This window comes from Xiphophorus couchianus, chromosome 20, assembly GCF_001444195.1.
Source record: "Xiphophorus couchianus chromosome 20, X_couchianus-1.0, whole genome shotgun sequence".
In the NCBI taxonomy this organism is placed as follows: Eukaryota; Metazoa; Chordata; class Actinopteri; order Cyprinodontiformes; family Poeciliidae; genus Xiphophorus; species Xiphophorus couchianus.
In genome coordinates this window covers 8,608,073-8,621,770 of record NC_040247.1, presented here as the reverse complement: position 1 = coordinate 8,621,770, position 13,698 = coordinate 8,608,073, and the positions used below count along the sequence as shown (strand labels likewise).

The following is a 13,698-nucleotide window of genomic DNA, read 5'->3' as shown; positions in this document are numbered from 1 at the left end:
TTTACTGGCGCATTATTGACACTTGGCAGAGTCAAAAGTTTCACTGCGTGAATGTAGCATTTTACTCTGACTTTTAACTCCAATGTCAGAGCTGATTTACACTCCATATAGTTATAAATACTCTATTTAGATTAAATTAGGTTAACACTGAAATATTAACACAGCATTTTTTACTGTGTAGAGCCCACAAAAGACCCCCTGGAGGGGTAAAAAATATATATATTTTAATACAATATCTTCAGAGTAGGAACCAAATTTTTATAGATTTGTTGTAATTACAGTGCCTTGTAAATGTGTTTATACTGCTTAACCTTTTCATCACATAAAATCACCTTAAACCTGTGATTTTATGTGCGACTAACTAAGTAACTAACTAAGGCATAGCTGTGAATTTAAAGGAAAATGATTTATGGTTAACATTTTGTAAAATGGAAAATATGGGTTGTGCAACTGTGTTTAGATTGAGAGGGCATGAATTTATTTGATTGTTGTCACTGAACATCAATAGCAGTAGCCTATGATGCTTTCTTATAAACTGTTAACAGTCCACAGGTGCTCAAGATGTGAGTGTGGCAACTCTGAGCTCAGTAGGTGAAATTTCCTGTTAATGCTGCGTGCTCTGCACCGGAAGTATTGTTTTTATTGCTTGTCGGAAGCTTCGAGTTGAAGATGACTCAGTCTGAGGAGCCTGAGAGGAGTGGCTACACGGTCATTCAGAGAGCGCTCTGTAAATGATATGATCAAGTGACAGATTACAGCAGCTATGGAGCTTCTTCTACGTGTGTCCCTCTGCCTCCTGACTTTTATTGGAAAATCGCTTAGTGATAAAATCGGTAAGAATTTTTAAAATTTTGTTTAGAATTTTCGGATATTCTGAGCTAAAATATGTTTGACAAATTTAAATAAATGATAATTTTGAAATGTTGCAAAAGTCCTGAGTTGAGTATTCAGGGTTCGTATTTGCTAATGGAACATTGGCCTGTCGTCACATTTGTATTCCTGTTAAAATAATTTGAACAGAAATATATGTATGCATATACATTACTGAAGTAATGCTATGAAATAACGGCATCCTTTCATAGGAACTGCATCCTTTCATAGCATGTAAAACATGCTGTACTACAGGCTTTGTATCATGTTTGTAACGCAGAGCCGATAACTGAGTTAGAATGTTACATCATTGTGCACTGCGTCTTTAAACGCCACAGCTGCTTCTGAGAATCTCCTGCGACGCTCATTTCTCACCCTGGTTATTGTATCTTTGTATGAAAAGAATCAGACATTTTGGACGCTTTTGTATCTCCTCTCGTATGTTGCAGTAAACTGTAAGGCGCTTGTGGATTTTAACAGAAGAAAACTTATTTAAAAGATTAAAGGATCAGCGTGAATCTTTTATAGCTTTATCCTCAGGCAAGGCAACTTTATATAACACCTTTCAGCCAAAGTGCTATAAAGATAAAACACAATGTAATCAAACAATATGATAATGAGATTATAATTATATAATAACAATAACAGTTCAAATAAATAAATACAAAATAATAAAAACTGGGTTAATAGGCAGAATGAAGCAGACTAGAGGTGTAGTCTGGGCTTTTAAAGCTTCAGTATGTAACTTTGTAACTTAAAAACAAACAAAAAAAATGCTTTTTTTGTTGAAACTGTCACTATGTCATGTTCCTTTGCCTTCTGCCAGTGTTCCCAGTGCTAATTAGAAACAACCAGTCAGAGGCCAGAGGCGGGTCTTAGAGCTGTCCTTCACAATCTTGTGTGGTGCTGCTCATCCCATTTTCTCTCTCCCCCTTGCTCTCTGCTACCGCTACAGCTTTTCCCATCAGCAAATCATGTTGTGAATTCTCAGACTAGTTAGCATGACTAGTTAGTGGATAAATGGTTAAGTTGCTTCTTCACTATTAGCACTTTTCTTTTTTTTTTTCCTTTTTTTTTCTCCGAAGAGTTTTTGCGACGCTAGTGGCTCGTATTTTTTCGACAGTAGGCAGACAGGAAGGAGGGTGAGGAGAGGGGGGAAGACATGCGGCAAAGGTCGTCGGGACCGGGAGTCGAACCCGCGACGTCCGCGTCGAGGACTAAGGCCTCCAAACGTGGGGCGTGCTAACCCCCTGCGCTACCACAGCACGTCCTAACTATTAGCACATTTAAGAGCGAGTGCATGAGATTGAGTGACAGCATTAAGAGATTATTCCTGACTCTGTTTATTTTTGGTTGAAAATAAAGCATTTCTTCAAATGGTAGCAGTTCAAGGAGGAGGTGAAGGAGATTGATCTATTGACACATTATCTGTCTCAACAAACTGTCATGGCAAGGTGACAGTTTTAACTAGAGGTGCACCAATTTAGCGGCAAGCCAATTTCCTTAATTTTGGGAGATGGGTGATTGCCTGATACTTACATGTGAAGCTGATCTTATCCACCAATCTTCTCTACCTCTGAAAAGGTCTAAAAATCAGCCACTGTCATCTTCTGCTCTCTTCTACTTTGACTGATAGGCCCACCCACCAGGTCATGCCTGCATGTTTGCAATTAACAATAGTCACCCCACTTCTCTTGCTATATCTAGCAACATTTCAGACAAAAAAATTTGGGATTGGCCAAATCAGAATCAGAAGATCAGGCTTTTAAAAGATTAGTAATCGACAATTGGCTAGAAACATCTCACTTGAACTGCTGAACCTGGGTTTCTTAAAGAGAATTCTCGGGGAGTCATTATAAGCAACCTTATGCTTCTGCATGCTAGCTTTTTAAAATTTACACCAGAACGGACCTGTATTCAAGCATGTACAGTAAACTTTGAAAATGCAAAGTTTACTGTACATGACATAATAATATGTCATTATTATAATTTAAAAACCTACGGGTAAGAATATATTATGATGGGATTTTTTTGACACCGCATGTTAAAATGACAGACATTGAGAAAGTCTAAATGTAACATAAATGCCCCAGAGACCTGGAAGAGAACTCCTCTCTGTCCTGAGTCCATCCAATGCACCAATCAATGGCTGAATTCAAACCAGCCCTTTCTGGCCCCACAGCTCTTCCAGAGAGCATAGTGGGACCAGGCTAGAAGTGCTAATGCAAAGCGCTCAGACCATCTGTGAAGCCAGGCTGGCCTCCTGCTATGCAGTGCAAAAGGGGCTTTTGTTGCCCAGTTGTTGGAGTTGGTTTTATTTAATCATTCATTGCCCATTAACAATTTGACACTGGAACTATTTATTCTGAAATCCAAGCTAAAAACATATTTTATTTGTTTCAGATTAGATAGTTAGTTATAAAGTTATTTCCAAATATATTTTCCATCCATTACAAATAACTCCTTTTGGTGAAAGACCTTTTGTAGATCTGAGCTGTACTGTAAGTTTGCATTTTATTTCTCTTTGAGAATTATGGTCAAACACACAAACCCAAACAGTAAAGCAGTTCTAGGCTTTTCATTAAATAAGAATATGTCACTAATACTGAAGACAATTTTCTTTTTTGACATAAAAACTATGTATATTCAAACAGGATACTGTTCATCCTGAGATATGAATCATCACTGTTTTATGGGATGTTTGTAATGAAAAAAAAAGTATTTATATGACAATTCGTTTTGTATTTTAGGAATAGTATTTGTTTGTTGGCTCAATGTCGTTTTCACAATGTATTTAAGATTGAAGGATGCAGATGACTCTACCGACAAAGGATCTTGAAAGTTGGATTAGTATGACACATGAATGTCTTGTTTATCTTTCCACCTGTTTAACTTGTTAAAATGTGATTTGTTTTCATAGAACTGTGTGCAACAGAAGACAGTGATATCATCTTGCCCTGTTCTCCCATTGGAAATGACGACCTCACACATCAAGTGTTCGACTGGAAGAAAAATGATACCCCCAAAGATCAGGAAGTGTTTTTATATGACAGTGGCACTCATTACAACAATGGAAAACCGGGTCAAACTGAAAGTTTCAAAAATCGTGTTGAGTTTTTCCAAGATAAGCTGCAATTTGGCAATGCATCCATACGTATCAAAAACACAAAGCTGACTGATGCTGGAATCTACAAGTGTATATTTCCACATCTTCAGCCACAGAAGGACTACATTAAGCTTGTTGTTGGTAAGTACAAAACATTTGCTCCAATCTTGAAAGGAAGTTAAAAACCACTCCTTATGGCATGTACGGTTAACATTTTTCACACAACTAATTAACTTTTTTAACGTTTACCTATCACATTACATATTAGGATTAAATTACATTCATTCTTAATCTCTGTTGTGATATGTATTCCAGTGCAGGGTTTACAGAGTATTATTTGACTTTAGGTAGTTTGATAAGAAGATTAATTCTTATTAATTAATAATTCTTACATAATATTTTATTTAAAGAACACAGAAAAAAGAAAATAATTATCTGCAGAATTTAAATGTTAATATATGATTTGATGTTTAAATGAAATTAATTAAAAGCTTCTCATCACAATAAATCCCTCCTCCTCAGTGACTGAGGAGGTCATGTTTTATCTGGAGTTCATATGCTGTGGTGGTAAAAATCTCAGGACTGTCTAACACTTTATGCGAAACTTTTATATAATTTGATTGGACTAGTGTAGATGTTTGATGGGTGTTGAACATGATAGTATTTCTGTACAAATCAGTAACATTTGACAGGTTCTGTTTCTATCACTAGATATGGAAGAAGAATTGCTAAGTCTTTAAAGTGTAACATTTTATCAGTTTGAAAGCTTTGTCAATTAGGTTTGATCTTTCCATTGAGATTGAGCTGCATAATAAAAAAATAATTGCAATATTATTTTTAAAGGTTACTGTGACAAGAACTGTCAAACTACATTTCTTAATTTCATTAAGAAATTAATGAAATTTCTTAATGAAATTAAGATAAGAGAAATCTCTTACCATTTCAATGTTCCCAACACTGTTTGCTTCAACGTCTTGTCAGATTTAATCTAAATCCAGTGTGAACAACACTTTTCAACCTCTATTTCCCTTTTTATGTTGATGCAAAAATGATATTGCGTGAAAATGTGTGTCATATACCTTTTGTTTTCCCTTTTAGGTTATATCTTAAAGGACAGAACCAACGATCCAGAAAAAAAATGCGGTGAGTACTGGTTCTTATCACATCACAGATGATTTCCCTGACATGTGTCGGCGCTATCACTTAATCTGCTCCTCTATTATAATTTCGGTACCGTTTCTTAAAGATGTTTTAGTTATTTGATAGCCTTAATATTTATCAGATATAACGTATATAGAAGTTATATTGGGTTAATGACATTTATCTCAGCCAGTATCAACTCACTGGAAGCTTTTGATAAGTAGCCGCTATGGGTTGGGAAATTTAAACTTGTAAAATAATCTGAGGGAAATTGGCAGTATATACTGACTTAGCTGTTTAATTCTGCCCATTATCTCAAAGTTGGCAGAGAAATGGGTGTTACTGCAATTAATAGAACACCTTAATGACAAACCCTTCTGGCACCCAATGCAATTTGGATTTTGCCAGCATCACTATTGAGCCGGCCTCCTGTTACTTTTTAGAAAACATTTCAAGACAAGGGTGGTTATGTCGAGTCGTATTCTTAGAAATGAAGAGACCTTTGACACCATTAATCATGAACTGCTGCTTGTGAAAACTAATTTCTCAAATGCTGCTCTCTCTTGGATGAAATCATATCTGTCAGATAGAATTCAAGCTGTACATAGTGGAGAATCAAATTCCCCATATTTTAATTGTTCTACCACAGGGATCCATTTTGTGGGCCGGTCTTATTCATTCTCTACGTTAATGAACTAACAAATGATTGATCAGATGTAAAAATACAATTATATGCAGGTGACGCCGTATTATATGTTCCTACTAGAATAAAGAAAGAATCTGCTGCTTTCATACCAGTGTCTTATTTAACAGCCAACAGGAGGCCAACAACCAACTATTATTGTTAATAGAGAGAGACTTGATGTGGTTGAAAAATGTAATCATCCTGTCTGACTTAAAGTACATTCCCACCATCATCTGGAAGAAATTATCATGTTTATGCAATACGCTTATCACGTTTGTACAACATATTATCATCTTTGTACAATATAATTACCACTTATAATATAACAGTGTGCGTGACAGCAATACGCTTCCATAAAATTGACACTATGTGCCTAGAAAATACATAATACTCCTTTAAAAAATGTGACTTATTTTTAATTCATTATGTTAGCAAAAATCTGAAAAAAACAATCTATTCTGGAATAAGTTTTTATTCCAGGCTGGAAAAAGCCTTAAAAAAACAATGTAGAAAAAAATGTAATTGTGAATACTTTCTGGACGTGCTAGAAAGTATCACGTCTATTTTATGACATGATTAGAAAATATTTTGTCTTTAGTCATTAGGTTTTGTTAATTAAAATATTTCAAAACCAATTGGAATAAGATAACATTTAATTGCTTTCAGTTTCTTTATGTGTTGTACTTGCTTTGCTGTATTTATTGTTTTTCTCATGTTTACAGGTACTTGTCCAAAGCCAACTATAAGTACTCACAATCAAGAAAATGGTGGGACACAGGTGGAATGTGCAGTTCATGGTGCTTATCCAAAACCTAAAATGGAGTTGCAGAATAGTGCTTATGTCATGGTGAAAGCTGAAAATACAAAAATATCTCAAAATGGAAGCTACTTTGACATTATTCTTGAAGCTGTTGTGACCAAGAAAGACTATTACCACTGTGCTGTGACACAAGAGGAAATCTGTCATCAAATTTACTCACAAAAGACAATGGTCCATATCCCTTCTGGTAAGCTTCTTCTCAATTGTATAGGTGGTTTAAACATCTGTAAAATGAAAGTTGGATTTAAAAAACAGGATTTTCAATTTTTCTAGAAGAAAAATAATTCACATTATTTTTGTGTTTTTCTTTAGAGCAATAACTAATTTGATTATATAAATTGATATGTTTTTGTCTTATTTAATTTCAAGAAAATTGAAGTTTCCACTAACTTTAATCTCTAGAAAACAAACATTTACATACAATTTTGACAACTTTAGATTAAGGCTAAACAAAAATCTAAAACAATCCACAGGTCTCACATCCTTCTCAGTCAATGTGGGTTTTCCCAGTGGAACTGATTGAATACACCACTTCCTTGTCAGCACTAAATTAATAAACAGATTCACCTGTTCTAAACCTTTTTTCCAAGTCTATTAACACACATAGCAAAATATACCTTTATGAATTAAGTTATTTTAAAGCATAGAAAGTACATAATAAAGACAGCATCCGTTAATGAGTGGGTAAATCTCTCACAGTTTTTAATAGCAAAGTAATTTAAGAGGGCTTCACAGGTAACTTTATTTTTAAGCAGTAACTATATAAATTCTATACTACGTCCATTCTATTCATTAAAATCTTTATTCCTGTATAATTTGTTCATTTCTAAGACAAAATACTGAAACTTACACAGCCGTGTGTAAAAAAAAAAGTGATTGCCCGTTCCTGTCAGAATACAATTTACCACGCCTGAGTTCACTTTTTCTAGCTACATCTACTGTAGGTTTAGTTATTGCTACACCTTTCTCAATCAATATATCACATAAATAGTGCCTGATAGGCACCAAATGATCCTCAAAAGCTAGACATCATTCAGAGATCCAAAGAAAATCAGGAACAAATGTGATTCTTCTGGAACGTGTTACAAAGCCATTTGCTTTGGGACTCCAGCGCACCCCTTTAAGAGCTGTTCTCCACACATCGTGAGAACATGAAAGAGTGGTGGATATCCCCAGGAGTTGTCGGGTACTCTAAGAGTACTTCGATAACTCAATCAAGAGGTCACAAAACATTCCACAACAACATCAGAAGTACTGCAGGTTTCATATGACCCATTTAAGGTCAGTGTTCATGCAGGTCAAAGTCCTGACCTTAATCCTATTGAGATGTTGTGGAATGGCATCTCTTGGCCTCACCTCTACAAATGTAATGTAACTTCAGTAAAAGGTCCATGCTGTTGTTTTTTATGTGCTTTTATGTGTCAAGATCAACCAGATTTTATGAACTATGCCTAACTGACTGACAGGTCCTACAGGCCTGTTGAATTATAGTTGAATTGTCCTATACCCTTGTAGGACAATTCAACTGCTTAGTCACTATTCAACCTAAGGAGGCCAACACTGAGACGGATTTAGGCAAAATAATGCAGAACTCATCAAATACACACAAAAATCAATCAAGTTTATTTGTGTAGCACATTTCAGCAACAAGGCAGTTCAAAGTGTCAAATGTCAAAATTTGCACAGTAACGTATAGATAGAATCCTAATTGTAGATCATCCAAATGACTGTGTTTTTTGTAATGTATATATATATATACGGTATATACACCTTCTGTGCGTTCATCCAACCTATAGTTTTCAACATCAGTGTGACTTTTGCACAACACTTGAGGTGATGAATACCCTTGCTTTTATTTTGCCTAGCAGAGTGGACACTTCATTATGATGATCATTTAAAGGCATACTGTGTCAATAAGAGGATTAATTTTATGTTCTTCCAATTAAGGACTTGGTTTATTACAGTCCCTTTGTCCCAGTAGGTTTCTGAGATGTGTGGGAAAGAAAAATGCCAGGTTGCCATACTGTGTGACTTTTGTTGTATATTGCTGTCAGTACTGTTTGAGGTTCTTGCTTTGAAATACAAGTAGATTCAAGCTGCAAACTGTTGGTGTTTTTGTAGATTCAAGAGGCATCTAATGTTTTTTTTAAGTGAATTTGGGGATTATTGACTGCCAGTAGTATCTATTTTAATTCAGATTCTATATTGAGCTGTATTTAACACTCTTTATAGAGTTAACATATTTCATACCTTATTCTGTGTTAAATTAACATGTTTATAGTGTTACTTTTTGACACTACACACTAGTGTTAGGTAAACACTTTCAAACTGTTGAATTCAACTCACTTCCAAATTTGCTGTGAACCATTGGCAGTTAGAGGGCTCATGGGAAACAGCATCCAATTAATACCTTTTTTTGAACAAGTTTTAAAATTCTGTATTTTAGTTCACTTTTAAAATAGACAAATCTAAAACCACACAAACACAGTGCTTCAGCAATAATGAAGTCAGATTAGCATCAGAGTAATGAAAGCAGACTGTCTCTTATCTTCATGCAGTTTATCTTCAAATTACCAGTCAGTGTTGATGAGAAATCAGCTGAGCAGGATTTCGAAGGTTGTTTAAAATAGTGTTAAAGGGGCAATGTTATGTAAAATAGACTTTTTTTTATCTTATACAATCATGTTATTCCCTCATCACAAACAGCTCATCACAAAGCCACTCAGCTTGAAAAAGCTGAGTGGCAAGAGAAGTTTAAACTTCTCTTTCCATGTTTTTCAAAAAGGGTCTCAAAAGCATTTTTCACTGAAATCAATAAATCTGGCAACAAAGTGAATAAGTTGTTCACTTAGTTGATCTTTCATCCCGATCACACCCCCTCTGCTCATCCCCACATTAAGTTGGGTCTTTTTGCTCTGCCCACTTTCTGGAATTTTTCAAAGTCTGACACTTGACAGAGTTTTGCTTTCAGAGGGGTTCTAGTTACACTTGCAAATTTCAGTGGCATTTTAAATTCAAATCCTAGTGACACATATGTACTTACATACATGTGTCTTCTCTCCGCTTTGATGAGAAGTTACCTGATGACACAAAGAAATCCCTGTTCTTTAAGTAAAATTCATACCAATTGAGTGCTGGACCACAAAGTCTGATCGAGCTCTCCAGTCGCTTCATCATCATCAACAGTGAGGTCCAACAGAACCAGCACTGTGGTTCTTTGATAGTCGGTATTTATGTGGATGTCATTGAACACTTTGACGAGGGCGGCCTCAGTACCGGATTTACTGTTAAATTTTAACATTTAAATTAAAATTCAAAAAGTCTTCATTTGCTTAAAATTTTTTAAACTAAACTGGAGGACAGAAGAAGTTCCTAACTTAAAGTACCGACACACCCATCGGTGAAAGTCTTGTTAAGGCTGCTAATGATAGTTTTCACCATAGGTCATAGATAGCATGTAAGCAAGCAAGTAAACAGACAAAAACTTTTTTTTCCAGCATCAATTTTCTTAAATGTGTGTGTTCCACCTCAACAACATTTTTTTAGACCAAATAATGTTGGACATGTTGGTGACATGACATGTGACAGCCCTATTCCGTGCATTAAGTAAGGAGCTGTTCTACTGGTACATTGTGAGAGTAACTTTATCGTCTTGTAATGTGTTTCAGGTTCTTCAAACGCAACTGTTATTGGACTTGTTGTTGCACTTGTTGCACTTGGAGTAATTGGTTTTATTCTGTACAAAAAAAAAAATTCAGGTAAGTTATGATGTTTCATTTTGTCTCGTTTCACATAATGAGCTGAATATTTAGCCATCATTCGATTTAAAGTAAGTAAATGAAAGGCTGCATTTCTTCATTGCACTTCAGTGATGTGGCAAAAAAAAAAAAGTTCCATGCAAATAACTTTTATTTCAGTCCCTTTTTAATATAGAATTCTTCTTTATCTTTTGATTTTATGGTTTTATTTACTGTTTAAGTTATTAAAATCAGGTTTGTACTAAAAAAAAGTCTTTCATTTCAGTCTGAAAGTTTTGGTAATGTAACAACTAAGCTCATAAACTAAAATAATGTCTTACATCCCTTTTTGCCACTGCTGCTGGTAATGGAAAGAAGGAAAACTGTTATTTCATTACTTTTTGTCATTTTAATTTAATACATTGTTTTGTTGTTGAACAACTCATTCTCAAATATTCCTTCAACTCCTGTGTCTCAACTCAGCACTAAACCTGTGTTTAACTGGTTTAGCCCAGGTTTGCTGATGGTACTGCAACTTTGCTGGTGGAGTAAGGCTATTTTGGATATTAGCTATGCAGTCAAATCAAATTTTGCTTCACTAATCGTGATAGAACCATTTTATTGACAGACTCAAATTTTGCATTTCAGTCATATAAAGAATTTGATTTTAAATGAAATATATTCTTTACTTTTTTGCAGATAATGCAGGAAGCTCGCCAGGTGACGGGACTAAAGACAACACAGGCTCTGAGGGAGCACCATTGCACCATTAGTTTCTGAATGAACTAATGATGCATGAAATATGGATTAATTGATATGTAATGTTTTCAATAAGAATAATTGATATTAATTTTATATCATTGATATATAAAATCAATGATATAAAATCATTGATTTTAAATCTTTGTGTATAAAATTTATACACAAAGATAAATTCTTTTCAGTGTTTCAGAACATTTAAAAGGTCTGACAGTCATTAGAATCACATAAAGATTTTATTAACACATGGTAAATAATCAACTAAAGTGGAATTACTTCAACCAAACTTCATTTTGCTTTTTCAGCAAAGATTTCAGGTTGATTAACCAAATCAAGATTCAATCCCTCTTTTTCCTTCTGACAATGATCAAAGGCAGAACAACCTGTTGGATTATATTCAAATAATTTACATTGAATTAAACTCAGTCTAGGATTCAGTAAAATATATATTTACTGTTTCAGGGGGAAAAAAACTTACTCCATTGGTGCCACTACTGCCACAGAGCCTTTATTGCAATGATCAGAATATTTTCACACCTCATATTCAGTGGTTTCTTTTTGGCCAAATTGATGTGAGTTTAATAGAGTTAGAGGTTCACATATACATAACAAACATATGTATATCTTTGTGATGGCTTTGTGTCGATTTTGACAACTGTATATTTTATAAACAGCCACTTTTTATTTTTAAACTTTTTATTGTTATATTTTCTCTTCAATAGCATTTTTATTTCATTTTTAAAGGTTTGTTTTTTATGAGATGCTTAATCTTTTTTTTTTTTTTCTAGTTTGTTTTAGAAACAGTAGTGTTAGCAAATAAAAGCTAGTTTCATTTTATCCATTTCATCAAATTTAGTAACTTGCATAATATTAAAATATAATGCTGACTTTATTAACTACTTATTAAATATTTCAGAACTTCTAGACTTCAGGTTAAGGTCTAAAAGGAGGGGGTTTCTATTAGTGGTGGCCAATTACATGAAGCCTTTTTAAAACTTACCCTGAAGAAATTATCATTTAAAACTGAAAGGTAGCTTATGAAATCATGTTTTAATCCAATATGTGGCGTCTCAGAACTGTATATAAACAAAAGCCATTGAACCTGAGAACTAATAAACTGTTACATTATCTCAAAGCAAATGCTTGTAAACTTGGGGATGCAGACAGCAATTTAATTTTTGAAATCCTTATAACATAAAAAAGCTTGCAGCACTACTGCCTCTTGGGGAAAAGCTGCAGGGTTTAAGCCCCAGCTTGGGGTCTTTTTACACTGAGTTTGTATGTGCTCCCTGTAATGGGTTCTCTCCACGAACTCTGGCTTTTGCCCACAATTCCAAAAACATGACAGTTAGGTTTATTTGCTACTCTAAATTACTTTTGGTGTAAGTGCACGGTTGTTTGTTTCTGAGTTGATCTGTGATGGGCCACCTTGTACCAATCAATAGCAGAAGACGGGCACCAAACACTCCTGCAGCCCTGCAAAGTGAAGCAAGTTTAGCCAAATTAGTAAATTGTCTGGAAAAAAAATCTGACTTTGAAGAAAGCAAATTGTATTTATACAAAAAGAAAATTGTTTAAGAGATATGGATTAATAAATTGTTTTGTTGTTGAACAACTCATTCTCAAATATACTGCCAGGTAAAATATGTATTGTTTCTTTTTTTTTTCGTTTTGCTTTGTTTTTCTATATTTTGCTGTAAACCACAAGTTCTAACTTTCTAAAACTGCATCAAGGTAGTTATTATTATTATTATTATTTTTTCACTTTTTTATTTTTTTATCTTTTTGCCAAGCTGAATAAAAACTGCTTCAAATGACTGAATCAACTGGGTATGCAGTTGAATTACATCTAAACCTGTATATAATTAATACAATCAATTCACTGTACAACTATATGAGTTGACTGAATTTAACAAACATATTTTGTGTGGATTTAAAAGGGATAATTAAGGCCCTTAATAAAATACATACTGAATACAAAGAGACAACACTTTAATTCAGTAATTGTTTTTCTGCAAATTCACAAAATAGATAAAGCGCTATATGAGGTACACCTATAAATCTGCTCTCTAATGCATCTTTAATGGTTCTTTACGATAAAATGAAACACAAAGAAGTAGAATCACAATCTAAACTGATCACATGTGTAAAGTATTTGCCCTTTACTGAAGATGCAAGTTCTTATTTAAACAGAAATGAATTCTTAAAGAACAAAAAATTGTTCAGGAGAGTTTGTGGGACATGTTTCTATCTGCATCATATTTTACAGTTTTTAAATTGGAGAAGCTTGAAATCCTACATTTTTTAATATTTTATGTCAGGTTACCATATTTAATATACATACACACATGCATGCACGTGCACATTTGTCACACTATTTTTGTGGGGACTTCCATTCATTTCTACAGCCTAACCCTAACTGAACCATTACATACAACCAAAACACAATGCTGCAGCAAACCAGCAATCTTGAGTTGTACGAGCTGTGAGGGGGAAGGTGTGAGCAGCATGTTTTGGTCTATTGCCACAATCCCCAGTTCATGTAAAGCTATGGAGCGGGTATTTATCAGTCATTGTTACA

General features: G+C 34.4%; 1 protein-coding gene across 1 annotated transcript; it reads left to right on the top strand.

The window, feature by feature from the left end:
* The first annotated feature begins 631 nt into the window (after positions 1 to 631).
* LOC114135612 (butyrophilin subfamily 2 member A1-like) lies at positions 632 to 13,030 on the top strand. Its single transcript, XM_028003045.1, has 6 exons — positions 632 to 833; positions 3,791 to 4,117; positions 5,075 to 5,119; positions 6,524 to 6,808; positions 10,290 to 10,379; positions 11,058 to 13,030. The coding sequence occupies exons 1-6, from the start codon at positions 764 to 766 to the stop codon at positions 11,129 to 11,131; spliced, it is 891 nt and encodes a 296-aa protein (XP_027858846.1). The 5' UTR covers positions 632 to 763; the 3' UTR covers positions 11,132 to 13,030.
* Positions 13,031 to 13,698: the final 668 nt, after the last annotated feature.